General features: G+C 42.3%; 2 protein-coding genes and 1 long non-coding RNA gene across 3 annotated transcripts in view; 2 read left to right on the top strand and 1 right to left on the bottom strand.

Moving 5' to 3' along the window:
- Positions 1-2,825, top strand: part of LOC149438241 (gamma-aminobutyric acid receptor subunit alpha-3-like) — a 79,999-nt gene extending 77,174 nt beyond the window's left edge. The window contains exon 11 of the mRNA XM_089660096.1: positions 2,478-2,825. Within this exon, the coding sequence (XP_089516222.1) occupies positions 2,478-2,789 (312 nt within the window). The 3' untranslated portion in view covers positions 2,790-2,825. The remainder of the gene's footprint in view (positions 1-2,477) is intronic.
- Positions 1-17,214, bottom strand: part of LOC149438238 (uncharacterized) — a 56,921-nt gene that overhangs the window by 15,414 nt on the left and 24,293 nt on the right. Inside the window, exon 2 of the long non-coding RNA XR_016307941.1 lies at positions 393-508. This is a non-coding gene — a long non-coding RNA (uncharacterized LOC149438238). The remainder of the gene's footprint in view (positions 1-392; positions 509-17,214) is intronic.
- LOC149438240 (uncharacterized) lies at positions 3,864-7,753 on the top strand. Its single transcript, XM_089660099.1, has 2 exons — positions 3,864-3,945; positions 5,011-7,753. Exons 1-2 carry the CDS (start codon positions 3,864-3,866, stop codon positions 7,044-7,046), a joined length of 2,118 nt encoding a protein of 705 aa, XP_089516225.1. The 3' UTR covers positions 7,047-7,753.

The following is a 17,214-nucleotide window of genomic DNA, read 5'->3' as shown; positions in this document are numbered from 1 at the left end:
TGACCTCAACCCTACTGAATCTTTGGCCTTCGCAGAGTCCTGACCTCAACCCTACTGAATCTTTGGCCTTCACAGAGTCCTGACCTCAACCCTACTGAATCTTTGGCCTTCACAGAGTCCTGACCTCAACCCTACTGAATCTTTGGCCTTCACAGATTCCTGGCCTCAACCCTACTGAATCTTTGGCCTTCCCATAGTCCTGGCCTCAACCCTACTGAATCTTTGGCCTTCCCAGAGTCCTGACCTCAACCCTACTGAATCTTTGGCCTTCAGAGTCCTGACCTCAACCCTACTGAAAGGTTCTGAGTCACTTCTACTTATCCAACATCAGTACCTGACCTCACAAATGGGCACAAATTCCCACAAACCACCTCCATAATTTTCAGAATTACCTTTCCCAGAAGAGTGGAGGCTGTTGTAGCCTCATAGGTTGCGTAGGAGGAGGAGCAACTCCATATTAATGTCCATGGTTTTGGAATAGGATGTCCCAGAATCCCATATACTGTACCTGTAGGTAAATATGGAAAATGCATGAGATCTGAAAAAGGATACTACAGGGAAAAATCCAAGCGCACAAATCTCTAGGTGAGATAAATTGTAAGGTCGAGTGATCTGTATATGGAGGTAGTTGGAAGCAAAAGTGAAAGTATCAAAGATAGTACGTTTACAATACAATTCAATTAAGAGGGCCGTGCTCATGAGAGCTTCCAGTCTAATAGAGAGGGGCAAGTTGTACAAAATGTAATAACCGTGAGAGAGATGAGCTGATGGAAAAATTCAAGTGGCATTAAGGTAAAAACCCTTCTGTATGAAGCTCCCCCTTCCCCCAGACCCCCATTATACTTGCCTGAGCCCCATCTTGATCGAGCCTTGTGCATGAGAGCAGTGGCTCTCCCGGGACTCTCACTCCTCATAGGCTTAGAAACAGGGAGAGGGGCCGAGACCTGCTCTGTGTGTGAAAAGACAGAGCGTGGCTGAGGAGCGAACCCAGATGAGTGCCCCCATAGCAAGCGGCTTGCTATGGGGCAATAAGGGTGGAAGAGCCAGGAGTGCCAGTGGGGGACCTGAGAAGGGGAGGATTGTGGTTGCTCTGTGCAAAACCATTGCACAGAGCAGGTAAATATGACATGTTTGTTTTTCTTTTAAGCTACTTTTAAAATCCAGTGGTTAGGTGAAAATGGGATAGGCTTCCCTGAAGAGATGAGTTTTCAGGGATCATCTAAAGGTGATCAGAATAGAAGATATCTGAATTTTCAGAGGATGAGAGAGGCTCTGGAGAAGTTCTGAAGGTGAACAAGGAAGTGGGAGACAAGGGAGCTAGAGGGCAGGAGGTCTTTGGAGGAGTAAAGAGGTTAGTCTAGGTGATATTTTGAGAAGAGGTTGGTGATGTGGCTCTGGCAGACTTGTAGGTAACTTTGCATGGTATTACAAGTATTTTGAATTTTAATTGTTAGGCAATTAGAAGCCAATGTAATTATTGCCAAAATAGGGTGGTGGACATTGAGAGGTTCATAAAGTAGATGATTCTGGCTGTAGCTTTCATGATAGACTGAAGGGGGGATAGCCTGTGAAGAGGTAGACCAACATGGAGGGGGTTGCAACAGTCAAGGTGAGAGATAATATAGGAGTGAATGAGTAACTTGGTGCTTTAATTGGTTAAGAAGAGGCATATTTTGGAACAGTTACGGAGATGAAGTCTACAAGATTTGGACAGGGATTGAATTTGAGGTTGGAAGGGAAGGTCAGAGTCTAGTATTACACCTAGTACCTTGGCATGAGTGAAGGGACTACTAATACCTATAGTGATTTTGATGGAAAAGTTGGATAGGGGGACACAAGTGGGGAACGAGAGGCTTTAATATTATGAGTTTGGTTTGAAAAAGGGTTATGACATCCCCACCGAGTTAGTAATTTCAGAGGGGATGAGGTTGAGTAGAGAGATAGATCTGGGTGTCATCAGCATAAAGATGATGTTGGAAGTCATGGGAGATTATCAAGTGACCAATGAAGGAGGAGTAGGTAAAGAAGAGTAGGAGCCTGAACACCAGAATCTTGGAGGATCCTTATGGAAAGAGGAAGTGGAGAGTCATAGGCAACACAGGAAGAATGCTGTGACTGGTAGGAGTAGAACCAGAAAAGCAGCCTTGGAGAACAAGGGAGTGGATTTTTTTGAGGAGGTAGCAGAAAGTACTAGTAGTATGAGTGTGGGGTAATGGCCATTGGTTTTAGCAGAAATCTGATTGATTTACAGAACTGCCCCCCTATAGCAGAAAGCACAAGGTTTAGAGGTGTATATGTAAAACATTCCCAGAGGTTTTCATCCTACATTTATTCTGCATGAATGGGGGCAAATTTTGATGGTATTTGGCTATTTTCTCTCTAGGTCAAATGTTATTCATTCATAAGTGTGAATCATTATAATGTCGCATTGTGTGACAGCACTGATTAGCTAAGCATGCTGTTTTCCATCTCCCTAGATAAAAGAACCTATAATCCTGGCAAAGAAGTCCAACACCACCTACAACATAGTGGGGACTACCTACACACTGAACATCAAGGAACCGGCCTTGGCCACAATTGCGAAGAACGCTGCTCTCCCACCTCCTCCTCTGTCTCCACCCCACGCTGAGCTAAAGTCATTGGACGGCAAAAAGACTTACAACAGCGTAAGCCGCATTGACAAGATCTCGCGCATTGTCTTCCCAGTCTTGTTTGCAATCTTTAATCTGGTGTACTGGGCAACCTATGTCAACCGAGAATCAGCAATCAAGGGAATGATTCCAAAATAATTACAAAAAAAGATTCCTTTTTGACTCCTAACTTGTGTGGGACATGTTACCTGTTTCTTCTCAAGGTATCACCTACCGTTATTAATTTTTTTTTTTTTTTTTTTAAGATGTCTAAAGGTTCCAACAGATGTAGGAGAATGTTCTCTCGATGAATCCATTGATGGTCAGGTTAGGGAACGTTCAAAATTTTGTAGGTCCTCCTGGACTGTGGCAAACATCCCCTGCCTGAGCCTTTTTAGAGCCTTTTTCCAGAGATAGGCCAGTGCCAGGGATGTCTGCAGAGTGTTCCCCCTTCCTTCTCCATAGGCGCATACTCGCACATTTGATGTGAACGTGCATGCTTGTACAGCGATCTGTGGTCGGATCGTGCATGCACAGCCGGCGGCCATCTAACGTCTGTAGGCTGCTGAGTTTCTCTCTTTATGCTCACTGTGATATCTGCCCTTAACAGGGTACTTTGCTTATTTGTTTTCAGGGCTTATGACTAGTGATGTTCAAATCCAGAGACTCGTCGATTTGCTGACCTTCGATTCACTCCATTATAATCTGTCTGGTCTGCATAGAAGCATACAACTCAAGCATTCTGTCAATAGTGACTTGTTAAATTTTACAAAATTATCTGAAAATGTTCTAATATTGCATACGAGGTGAATCACAAAATTTGCATTTCACCAGCTCCCCAATTTGCATGCCAATCGATTTGCTCATCACTATGTACAACAGAGGTGTCCACATGTGAAATGATTGTCACCTGATCCAGCCAATCATAGCCAGATGTCTACTGGAGGTTTTCCAGCCTATGCAGACATCCGTAGCCATCTCATTTCAATGGAAATTATCAGCTAAGTTCCCTCTGTCCATAGAAAGAAAATGTGCTCATAATAAAATCATTTTTTTGAGACTCGTAGGAAGACAAAGCACAATAAATCTTTGTGTGGGATTACAACCAACTACAAGATGTTTGGACACTATGCACATCAAAAAGGGTCTAGCTCTCTCTATTGATTATACCTCTCTCAGCTCTAGAGCTCAGTTGTCGAAAACAGTGGAAGGTATAACATACTTCCCGCAACTATGTCCACAAACTATCTAAAAGAGAACGCCCATAGAGTGGAGAAAATTACATCCTCCAGTGAGCTTCAGAGAAACCTTTACAGTGAGTACAAAATGTCCTAATTTTTCCTGGATTTATTCGAGGACACAGCACCGTAATGCTTTACGCATGGGATGCCCAAGAGCAGGGCAGCCAAGTACATCCAACAAGGCAAGGAAGCAGGTCCTTATGGTCCAAGGAGCATATGAGTGATCACAGAGCAGGACCTTATGACCAAAGATAGCTTCCACCTATGCAAGCACATCCACCCCATAAAACTTAGTATAGGTGTAGATGGAGGACCATGTCACTGATTTGGAAGCCTGGAAGACCAAAGTTGTGGTAGGGAAAGTAGGATCCAAATGTTTTAAGGCATAGGTTTGATTTGTTGACTCATTTTAGAAATAGTTCTAACCTCCAGGGTCTCTAAAATGGTTGGGTGCATGGATGGTGGTGGCACCAGAAACTAACAAAATATGATGAGCCAGCACACCAAGATTATTTAAGAGATAGAAAAGAGCAACAGGACCAGAGTGTATTCATCTAGGAATGGTTCAAGTAGGCCATTCCACACTCATACCTCCAAGGCCTCTGGAACTGACAGGTGCAACGCAGGCAGTGGGTTATGGTGCCACCCTTGCAGATGGCACAGACTAACCTTAGGTACAGGGCCTAGGTGGCAGTTTTTCTTCACCAGAGCTCCTGAACTTGGAGATGGGCTAGAGACCCCAGTGGTTCCACTTTACTTCTCTGTAACTGCCTCCAGGTTGATGCTCTCAGGTTCATCCCACCAAGGGATAGCAGAAACAGGGACAGCTATGGTGTGGAGAATGCAGTACAAGATGGTAGCCATAAGATTATTCGGGTCCAGGCATGGGTCTTGGTAGGCAAATGGCAGAAGAGTAATCAGGTCTAGGCAGGGGTCTTGGCAGGCAGTAGGGTAGTCGGGTCTAGGCAAGGGTCTTGGCAGACAGAATAGTCTGGGTCAGCAACGATCAGGCAATCCCCCAGGTAATTAAAATGATTCTTGCAACAAGAGATAGCTTAAGGAAAATGCAGCAACAGCCACTTCAAAGCCTAAAGATTACATACACTTTTGGTTAAAGAATACATCTAGTGTCGTTCCAGGGAACTCTAGAAGTCCAGACAGAGAACCTGCAAGAAACATTGGAACTGCTGGCAAGGATTTTGAAGTCGCAGCAGGGAATTCTGCAAGTAGCACTGGAAGTATTGACAGGGATTCAGCAAGTCCCATTGGAAGTCCTGGGAAGGATTCTACAAGTACAATTGGAAGTCCTGGGAAGGATTCTACGACTACAACTGGAAGTCCCGCGAAGGATTCTACGAGTACAATTGGAAGTCCCGGGAAGGATTCTATTAGTAAAACTGGAAGTCCCGGGAAGGATTCTACTAGTACAGTTGAAAGTCCTGGGAAGGATTCTACGAGTACAATTGGAAGTCCTGGGAAGGATTCTACGAGTACAATTGGAAGTCCTGGCAGAGATTCTACGAGTACAATTGGAAGTCCTGGCAGAGATTCTATGAGTACAATTGGAAGTCCTGGCAGAGATTCTACGAGTACAATTGGAAGTCCTGGGAAGGATTCTACGAGTACAATTGGAAGTCCTGAGAAGGATTCTACGAGTACAATGGGAAGTCCTGGCAGAGATTCTACCAGTACAATTGGAAGTCCTGGGAAGGATTCTACGAGTACAATTGGAAGTCCCGAGAAGGATTCTACGAGTACAATTGGAAATCCTGGGAAGGATTCTACGAGTGCAATTGGAAGTCCTGGCAGGGATTCTACGAATACAATTGGAAGTCCCGGGAAGGATTCTATTAGTACAACTGGAAGTCCCGGGAAGGATTCTACGAGTACAATTGGAAGTCCCGGGAAGGATTCTACGAGTACAATTGGAAGTCCCGGGAAGGATTCTACGAGTACAATTGGAAGTTCCGGGAAGGATTCTACGAGTACAAATGGAAGTCCCGGGAAGGATTCTAGGAGTGCAATTGGAAGTCCTGGCAGGGATTCTACGAGTACAATTGGAAGTCCTGGGAAGGATTCTACGAGTACAATTGGAAATCCTGGGAAGGATTCTACGAGTGCAATTGGAAATCCTGGGAAGGATTCTACGAGTGCAATTGGAAGTCCTGGCAGGGATTCTACGAGTGCAATTGGAAGTCCTGGCAGGGATTCTACAAGTACAATTGGAAGTCCTGGGAAGGATTCTACGAGTACAATTGGAAGTCCTGGGAAGGATTCTACGAGTACAGTGGGAAGTCCTGGGAAGGATTCTAGGAGTACAATTGGAAGTCCTGGCAGGGATTCTAGGAGTGCAATTGGAAGTCCTGGCAGGGATTCTAGGAGTGCAATTGGAAGTCCTGGCAGGGATTCTAGGAGTGCAATTGGAAGTCCTGGCAGGGATTCTAGGAGTGCAATTGGAAGTCCTGGCAGGGATTCTAGGAGTGCAATTGGAAGTCCTGGCAGGGATTCTAGGAGTGCAATTGGAAGTCCTGGCAGGGATTCTAGGAGTGCAATTGGAAGTCCTGGCAGGGATTCTAGGAGTGCAATTGGAAGTCCTGGCAGGGATTCTAGGAGTACAATTCGAAGTCCTGGGAAGGATTCTACAAGTACAATTGGAAGTCCCGGGAAGGATTCTACTAGTACAACTGGAAGTTCTGGGAAGGATTCTACTAGTACAATTGGAAGTCCCGGGAAGGATTCTAGGAGTACAATTGGAAGTCCTAGCAGGGATTCTAGAAGTACAATTGGAAGTCCTGGGAAGGATTCTACGAGTACAATTGGAAGTCCTGGGAAGGATTCTACGAGTACAATTGGAAGTCCTGGGAAGGATTCTACGAGTACAATTGGAAGTCCTGGGAAGGATTCTACGAGTACAATTGGAAGTCCTGGGAAGGATTCTACGAGTACAATTGGAAGTCCTGGGAAGGATTCTACGAGTACAATTGGAAGTCCTGGGAAGGATTCTACGAGTACAATTGGAAGTCCTGGGAAGGATTCTATGAGTACAATTAAAGTACTGGATTCTGGAAGTCTTTGCAGGCCTTGTTGCTCTTTTCTGTGCTCGGAATATTGGAATGCTGGCTCAATGTATCTATCTAAAAATGTTCCCATCAGAAGCCAGGACACCTTTGTGTAGGATGGGACCGTACGCACCGAGGAAGTGTAGGGGTATAACCACTATGGGTAGCATGCCTCTTTCTGATTTTCAGAGTGTCCACATGTCAATAATCCCTGTGCTGTGTCCTCCAGTGAATGAAGGAAACATTAATGCCATGGATGTCCACCCAGTACATAAACATGCATGCTCAGCCTTAACATGCATTTCTTTGGATCTCTGAATGTGCATAACATATCTATTGGCACCTTTACCTCAATATTTGGAGGCTCAATCATCATATTTGTATCTAGCTTATGACCATAAAGCAAACAAACTTCACAACGTCAACACTTAATTCTCCCTTTGCTGGCTGGTGTCCCTACAAAACCTTATTTTTATCTGATCTTTACTGTGCTATACTATATGCTGTGATTTTCTGCCAAAACATTGCTATTCACGCCCCTTTCACACAAGTTTCTATCTATAGTAAGTATAGTCTCTACTTTTTACAAATGCTGCACAAGTCTTTGCTTTTTTTCGGACAATGATATAAACATATCCAAACTGCTTTTTATGATGCACAATGAATATGTCTTTTTTGCTATGAAATGTTTACCGACAACACTGTTTTGTGTCTTTGCTGTTTACTGACAATTTGCTTTTGAGGTATCTTGCTTGTTCTATTGTTATGCTTAGTGCTGTGCTTTTTATATCATAGCAGGACAGTAAATTTGCGCATACAATGACTATGACTTGCTGTTTAGGTGCCTGAGTATTACACATTATACAGCCAAAAATTTTTGGACATCTGACCTTTACACCTACCTATGTGGCCAAAAGTATGAGGACACCTCTCCAAAATAAGGCATTCACGCATTTCCAGTGAAGGGTGCTGCTAATGATATGGCATACAAAGATATTTTTGCCAATTGTAGGTTTCCAACCTTTGCGGAAACAGTTTGGAGAAGATGGTGCAAGCATGACTGTGGTTCCGTGTGCAAAGTCAGCTCTATAAAAGACATGGTTTGACCAGCTTGGTGTCGAGTATTCTGCACAGATCTTTGACCACCCTACTGGACACCTCTGGGATGAATCGGACCACTGTGAATCAGGCCTTCTCGTCCAAAATCAGTACCTGACCTCACAAATGGAATGGGTACAAACTCCCACAAACACTCCAAAATCTTGTTGAAAGCTTTGCCAGAATAGTGTAGGCTGTTAAAGCCACAAATGTGGGGTCAACTTCCTATTAATGTCCATGGCCAACACAAAGCCATGTGTTGGGATGAACTAGAACACCATTGGTGTGCCAGGTCTTCTCAACCAACATCAGTACTTTACCTCACAAATTCTCCTCTGGCTCATCGCGTATAAATTCCCACAGACCTGCTCCAAAATCTTGTGGAAAGCCTTCCTAGAAGAGTTGGAGGCTGTTATAGCCACATGTGAGGGGTCGGTTTCCTTTTAATGTCCATGACCTACAGAGAGCCCTGAAGCCTTCTGAACAATTTTGGGATGGAATAGAATGCCAATGGTGAACCAGGTCTTATCCAGCAGCAGTACCTGACCTCATGAATTCTCTTTTGGCTGAATGGGCACGAATTTGCACAGACAAACTCCAAAAATCCTACCCAGAAGAGTGGAGGCTGTTGTTGCCACAAATAAAGGTCCATTTCCTATTAATCTCCATGGCATTCACAGAGCCTTCAGGTGTTCTGAACACCTTTTGGGAAGATCTTAAACACCAATGGTCAGCCAGGTCTTCTCATCCAAAGTCAGGACCTAACCTGAGAAATTCTCTTTTGGCTAAGAGGGCACAAATTCCCCCCAGATGCAGTCCAAAATCTTGTTGAAAGTCTTTCCAGAAGAGCGGTTCGCTGCAAAGGAGCATCGACTCCACGATAAAAGTCATGACTTTGGACTGAGATATCCACCAAGCTCATATAGGTGAGCATGTCCAACAAGCTCATATACTGTAGGTGAGCCTGTTGGACCTAGCAGGTGTCCAAAAACCTTTGGTCATATAATTTAGAATTCAATCCCACAGCTTTCAGGTTTTGAGACATTACACTGTACAAATAATTATTTTTATGCATAGAATTTAAAACCGAAAGCTGTGGTCATTGGATGAATATCACCGAGAGCAAGATTCTATTTAGGATGGACATTAAAGCTGAACTTCAGGCAGATATAAAAGATACAAACCTAATGACACTAGGTACTCATATGGAAGAAAAGTATATTTAAAAAATATTCTTCACGAATATAGTGACATATATTTTAAATACTACAGTGTTGGCCATATTCAATATATTTAAAAAAAATAAATAAATAATAATTAAAAAAAATATAAAAAATTATATATATATATATATATATATATATATATATATATATAAATGCATTTCAACATACAGTGTGTGTGTGTGTATATATATATATATATATATATATATATATACACACACACACACTGTATGTTGAAATGCATTTTTATTACAAAATATATGAAAAATATTTTTTAAAAATACATTTCAAATATACTGTATGTCTTTAAAAATACAAATCTACATTTTTGGAACGCATTTACAAATATATGTAAAAATATATGTTAAAATTACTTTTTTACATGTAAAAAAAAATCTGAAGAATATATTTAAAAAGTATATTTTTCATATATTTTATAATATATAAAAAACGCATTTCAACATGCAGTGTATGTATGTATGTATGTATGTGTATATATATATATATATATATATATATATATATATAAAAATATATTGAATATGGCCAAATTGTAGTATTTCAAATATATGTCAATATATTTGGGAAGAATATTTTAAAAATAGATTTTTCTTCCATGTGGGAGTCCTAAATATATAACTCAATATATTATTTACAATGTAACAAGTACCTAAAGTGAATTTGGTATTGGCCTCTTGCAATCTGCTATAGAGCAGCTCTCAGAATGGCAGAGGGAAAGGCAGGTCTGGGAGCCAATCAATTGTTCTGCATGCATATTTGCTAACAAGTAGCACACTGATAGGGAGGGAGAGCAGAGTGAGCAGAGAGATGACCTCATTATTGTATATCTGCCTAGAGATCAGCTTTAAATGGCATTAAACACGTTATGCAAACATTAATACCGCGGCACTCAATCAGGCATTTATCTATCTGAATCTAGCCACACGCTCGGCTGTAATAATGAGATAATGTGGTTGGTTTGCTTTTTAGAAAAAAAAAAAAAAAAAGTAGAGAATGAGCCAATGTCCCCTGAGCCAATTTAAGCTGTGTTTACTTTGAATAGCCAATCAAATGTGAGGGGATTTATAAAACATAGTTTACCTTTCACCTTTCATGATTGCATGACTAAAGCCTACACACAGTTTGAATATCGTCCGGTGCCTCCTGAACCGGCTGATATTCGACCCTTCTATAGGTTTTAGATTCGAACCATGTATGGGCAGGCTGATTTGATCGGTCAACTTGGGTAAAACCAGCATGTTAGATTTGTATGTGATTATTGCCAGCTGCTATAGCAATAATCACTGTGGGATGGCTCCACCCACTGAGAGAACACAATGGCTTCACGGGAGAGATTTTTCCCATCAACACTGACCGTTGATGGGGGAATCAAGAGATTTTCTTTCCGGCAACCTGTGGGTGCAGGAAAGAGAATCGCTCCATCTATATGGATGGCTGTAAGTCACCAATATACCCAATGAGTAAAAAAAACCCTACCACCATACTGTGAATGGGACATGTATATGACTGCCATGTTTTTATAAGGGGAAAATTAGATTTGTTTTTGTGTGTTCCTTTAACATTGTCCACTTCTCATTTAATATACAAAATTGCCTTGTTTGTGAAGGCAATTTTTTTTTTTTTTTATCGATTACTCCAAATTTACACAATTTCAGTTCCTTTAAAATGAACAATCCTTCAGTATGATATGTTGACATCTCAAGATAATTCATGCTATTGCCAGACTCCGATTTATTGCCATGACCAGGGGCGGACTGACCATTTGGAAACGCCGGCACTGCCCGGGGTCAGTAGGGGGCCCCATGAGATGCCCCTGGTACCTTTTTCATAGGCTCTTTTGAGTTTGGGCAAGGACACAGGGGCCACATGACCCCCTATTGCCCGGGGGAGCCATGAGTTGTCAGTCTGCACCTGGCCATGACCCTCCCCCCACCAAACTAACTGCACAGGTATGGAAGCCATGTTTCTGCAGAAGGCAGTCCAGATGTAGAGTAGACGGGGATTTTTTTTTTCGAAATTTCGGGGAAAAAAATTGTTTATCACAAATATTTTGTGGACAATGCAAAAGATTTATATGCTTGACCGGACTTGACCTTGTGACTGTAACCACAGACTTTATTTTTTTTTTTTTTTACGTGTGATGTGCCAAGTGGGTTTCAGTAACGTAATCAGGTATTGCTGTTTGATATTTATGCTAAAAAAAATAAAAAAAAAAATGTAAAAAACTTTAAGAATTTTTTTTTTTTTTTAAAGTAAAGCTGGTATCAAATGTCTGACATCCAAAGCTACAGAATAAAATAAGTATCATTTTTAGGAATTTTTTTTTTGGGATGTGAGCAATTATATATTTCTCCTGCTAAAAGCCCCACCATTCCATTCCCACCTTAATAGTGGGGGAGTTTTTTTTTTGTTTTGTTTTTTTCTTGAAAATTAGTTTTAATATCCAGTTGAACACTCAGTTTTAAGCTTCTCTCAGACTTGTGGCCGGGGGGGGGGGGGGGGGTGCTAAAATAAGCGGTTTGGCCGCGGTTATACTGCCTCCGACTGCCCACCTCAAGCTACAGAAGCAGACTGATGAAGGAATACATATGCTGCCGCCAAGCCAAAAAGTATATCCCATGTTCAGTGGCGGACTGACCATTTGGAAACCCTGAGGGCCCGGGGTCAGTAGGGGGCCCCATGAGATGCCCCTGGTACCTTTTTATTACCTTCGATTACTCCAAATAAGCCCAGTTTACTCAATTTCAGTTCCTTTAAAATGAACAATCCTTCAGTATGATATGTTGACATCTCAAGATAATTCATGCTATTTCCAGACTCTGATTTATTGCCATGCCCAGAGGCGAACTGACCATTTGGAAACACTGCCCGAGGGCCCGGGGTCAGTAGGGGGCCCCATGAGATGCCCCTGATACCTTTTTCATAGGCTTTTTTCGAGTTTGGGCAAGGACACAGGGGCCCCATGATCCCCTGTTGCCCGGGGGCCCCATGAGTTGTCAGTCCGCCCCTGCCCATGTTGCCTCCAGCGGGCAGTTCTCCCATTCCAGTGAATAGGGCTGCACTGCAACTGCATTTGGTTGCATTCAACTGGTAGGGGCTATTTAAAGTTATAACCAGCAGTGAGGTGACATTGTGCCTCCACGCTGCCTGCCACCCACCCTCATAAAGTGATCCATTGTGGATCGCTTTTTCAGAGAGACAATGGCTACCGCAAGGGTAAATGAGCTCTAACTCAGTTAAATACATTCCAGGTGCATAAAAAAAAAAAAAGTGCACAGAAAGGCCTCTCCCCTGTCTGTATGCTCGAGAAAAGGACTCTTTCTCCCTGCGTGGAAGCAGTGGTCTCTCTGCAGAGGTCCAACAGGCCCCTTCTGCTACAGCTCTCCAATTAGTAGGGATCATGACTTTTGCTGATTGGAGAGTTTTAGTTCTAACTTAGCGGGGGGGGCATGTCGGACCTCTGCAGGAATGTCTGCAGCACACTGGCAGGGGACAGGCTTTTCTATACAGGCTGTGGCTGCTTTCTAATGGAAATGAACTGTAAAACTTTGTACACCTTTGTTTTGATGCACCAATCGTACTGTAGATTTAGTGGACTTTTGCAACTGGGCTTTAAAAAACAATGGAGTTGATTTACTAAAGGCAAATAGACTGTGCACTTTGCAAAGTGCAGTTGCCCTCTGAAAGAGCAATTGCTCCAGAGCTTAGTAAATGAGGTCAAGATTGACTTGGCAAAGAATACCCAATCACGTGCAAGGAAAATGAAAAAAAAAAAAACTGCTTTTTTGCCTGGACATGATTGGATGATGGAAGTCAGCAGAGCTTCTGCTCATTTACTAAGGTCTGGAGCAACTGCACTTGCAGAATGTAAAGTGCACAGTCTATTCTCCTTTCGTAAATCAACCCCTATGCGTGTAATAAACCACCCCTAGCATTTTGTCTTGAGTCGGGTAATATAGATGACGTCAGGGTTATAGGATCATTTGCATTACGGAAGGGCTTTGTGGTTCACACCAATGAACCAAACACATGAGCAGTAATACCATATATCACTAAGATATGAACCATGATTATTAGCCATCACTGTTTGGAAGTACCGGAACTTTTCCAAAATGTGAGACAATATATATGCCAGCGAATGAGTCTGATGATTACAAGCACTTTTTATTGATGTGGTACACTATATGGTCAGAGGTATGTGGGCAAGCCTCCAAATGATTGAGTTTAGGTGCACAAGGCCAGCTCCATAAAGACTAGATTGGATCAGTTTGTGGAGGAACTCAAGTGGCCTGCACAGAGCTCTGACTTCAAACTACAGAACATCTTTTGGTATTTGGCCTTCTCATCCAACATAAGACCTTACCTAAAGCCTACTGAACACCTTTGTGATCAGGTCTTCTCATCCAATATCAGGACATGACCTCAGCCCTACTGAACACCTTTGGGATCAGGTGTTCTCATCCAACATCAGGACATGACCTCAGCCCTACTGAACACCTTTGTGATGAGGTCTTCTCATCCAACATCAGGACGTGACCTCAGCCCTACTGAACACCTTTGTGATGAGGTCTTCTCATCCAATATCATGACGTGACCTCAGCCCTACTGAACACCTTTGTGATGAGGTCTTCTCATCCAATATCGGGACGTGACCTCAGCCCTACTGAACACCTTTGTGATGAGGTCTTCTCATCCAATATCGGGACGTGGCCTCAGCCCTACTGAACACCTTTGTGATGAGGTCTTCTCATCCAATATCGGGACGTGACCTCAGCCCTACTGAACACCTTATGGATCAGGTCTTCCTATTTGACATCGGGACCTGACCATAACCCTACTAAACACCTAATATCAGGTCTTCTCATCCAACATCAGGACCTGATCTAAACTCTACTGAACACCTCAGGATCGGGTCTTCCTATTCAACATCAGGACCTGACCCTACTGTGAACACCTTTAGGATCAGTTGTTTTCATCCAACAGTACCTGACCTCAACCCTACTGAACACCTTTGAAAATAATTTGAACGCTAGTGGCAAGCCATGTCTTCTTATCCAACATCAGTTCCTGACCTCACAAATGTTTTGATCGAGTGGGCAAAAATATCTAGACACTCTACATAGAATATGGAGGTGTCCCTTTTTGTGGCTAGAATTTTGGCTATTTTGTAAAGGCTTATTTTTTTTTATCAAAAAATAACAAACATGTCTATACTTACCTGCTGTGTGCAGTGGTTTTGCAAAGAGCAGCCCGGAACCTCCTCTTCTTGGGTCCCTCTTGTCAGGTGCCCCCAGAGCAAGCAGCTTGCTATGGGGGCACCTGCTGCTCCTTGTGTCCATTCACACACGGAGCCACATCTTGGCCCTGCCCCCTCTCCCATCTCATTGGCTCACTGGCTGTGATTGACAGCAGTGGGAGCCAATGGCTCTCAGCCAATAAGAAGAGGGAGTTCTGGGATAGCTGAGACTCCACTGTACATTGCTGGATCCAGAGGGGGCTTAGGTGAATATTAGAGGGGGCTGGGGGAATACTGCACATAAAAGGTTTTTTAGCTTTATGCATAGAATGTGTGGAGGTAAAAAAACCTTCAGCCTTTAAACCATGGCCCTAGTTTTGGAATGTGAAGCCCAAGAAGCTCATATAGGTGTGATGATAAGGTTTTCACAAATTTTTGACCATGTAGTGTAGCTGTAAACCCGAACTGGATGGCATAAAGGGGACTATTTATAAAAAAAAATTGCTCTGTCAATGTCTCAGAATTCGCACATCCTTCAAAAATAATTCCCTGATGCGCCTAATGTTTATTTACTGTGATCAACAGCGCCATCTATTGGCCATAATGTGGTATTGTTTTGACTGATGTATTTCAGGAAAATGCCTCATTATGGTTACTAGATAGAGCTGATGATCACAGGAAATAAGCATTTTACCCACATGGAAGAAAAATATTTAAAAAAATATTCTTCCCAAATATATTGACATATATTTGAAATGCTACAATTTTGGCCATATTATATATATATACACACACACACACATATATATATATACACACACATATATATATATATATATACATACACACACACACACACATACAGTTGCAAGAAAAAGTATGTGAACCCCTTGGGATTACGTGGAGTTTTGCATGAATTGGGCATAAAATGTGCTCTGAATGTCATCTAAGTCACAACAATAGAAGAACACAGTCTGCTGAACATAATACTACACAAACATTAGATGTTGCCATGGTTTAATTGCACATAACATGTAAACATTCACAGTGCAGGGAGGAAAAAGTATGTGAGGCCCTAGCTTAATGACTTCTCCCAGAGCTAATTGGAGCCAGGAGTGAGCCAACCTTGACTCCAATCAGTGTGATGATATTGGATGTGTTGCTGACAGCTGTCCTGCCCTTAAAAAACACTCACCTGTTTTGGGTTTACTGGTTTCAAGAAGCACTGTCTGATGTGAACCATGCCTCGCAGAAAAGAGCTCTCAGAAGACCTACGATCAAGAATTGTTGACTTGCATGAAGCTGGAAAGGGTTACAAAAGTATCTCCTTGAGCCTTGATGTTCATGTGTCCACAGTAAGACAGACTGTCTACAAATGGAGAAAGTTTAGCACTGTTGCTACTCTCCCTAGGTGTGGTCGTCCTGTAAAAATGACTGCAAGAGCACAGCGCAGAATGCTGCATGAGGTAAAGAAGAATCTCAGAGTGTCAGCTAAAGACATACAGAAATCTCTGGCACATGCTAACATTTTTGTTGACACATCTACAATAAGGAAAACATTAAACAAGAATGGAGTGCATGGGAGGACACCACGGAGGAAGCCATTGCTGTCCAAAAAGAATATTGCAGCACGTTTGAAGAAAAGAGCACCTGGATGTTCCACAGCACTACTGGCAAAATATACTGTGGACAGATGAAACCAAGATTGAGTTGTTTGGGAAGAACACACAACACTACTGTATGTGTGGAGAAAAAAAGGCACAGCACACCAACATCAAAACCTCATCCCCACTGTGAAACATGGCGGAGGGAGCATCATGGTTTGGGGCTGCTTTGCTGCCTCAGGGCCTGGACGGATTGTTGTCATTGATGGGTAAATGAATTCCAGAGTTTATCAAGACATTTTGCAGGAAAACGTACGACCATCTGTCCGCCAACTGAAGCTCCGCAGAGGATGGGTGAGGCAACAGGACAATGACCCAAAGCATACAAGTAATCCAACAAAACAATGGCTGCAACAGCACAGAATACGCCTTCTGGAGTGGCCCAGTCAGAGTCCTGACCTCAACCCCATTGAAATGCTGTGGCATGACCTTAAGAGAGCGATTCACACCAGACATCCCAAGAATATTGCTACACTGAAACAGTTTTGTGAAGAGGAGTGGTCCAAAATGACTCCAGATCGTTGTGCAGGTCTGATCTGCAACTACAGGAAATGTTTGGTTGAGGTTATTGCCGCCAAAGGAGGGTCAACCAGTTATTAAGTCCAAAGGTTCACATACTTTTTCCTCCCTGCACTGTGAATGTTTACATGTTATGTGCAATGAATCCATGGCAACATGTAATGTTTGTGTAGTATTATGTTCAGCAGACTGTGTTCTTCTATTGTGACTTAGATGACGTTCAGAGCACATTTTATCCCCAATTCATGCAAAACTCCACATAATCCCAAGGGGTTCACATACTTTTTCTTGCAACTGTATATATATATGCACACACACACATATGTACACACACACATATATATATATACACACACACACTGTATGTTGAAATGCGTTTTTATTACAAAATATATGAAAAATACTTTAAAAAAACACTGTTTTTTAAAAATCCAAATCTACATTTTTGGAATGAATTTACAAATATATGTAAACGTATATGTTAAAATAACTTTTTTATATGTGGAAAGAATATTATATT

The sequence above is a fragment of the Staurois parvus genome, unplaced genomic scaffold (genome assembly GCF_062004578.1).
Source record: "Staurois parvus isolate SC_StPar_1 unplaced genomic scaffold, SC_StPar_1.0 ptg001201l, whole genome shotgun sequence".
Lineage (NCBI taxonomy): Eukaryota > Metazoa > Chordata > Amphibia > Anura > Ranidae > Staurois > Staurois parvus.
This window is presented reverse-complemented; position numbering and strand designations above follow the sequence as displayed.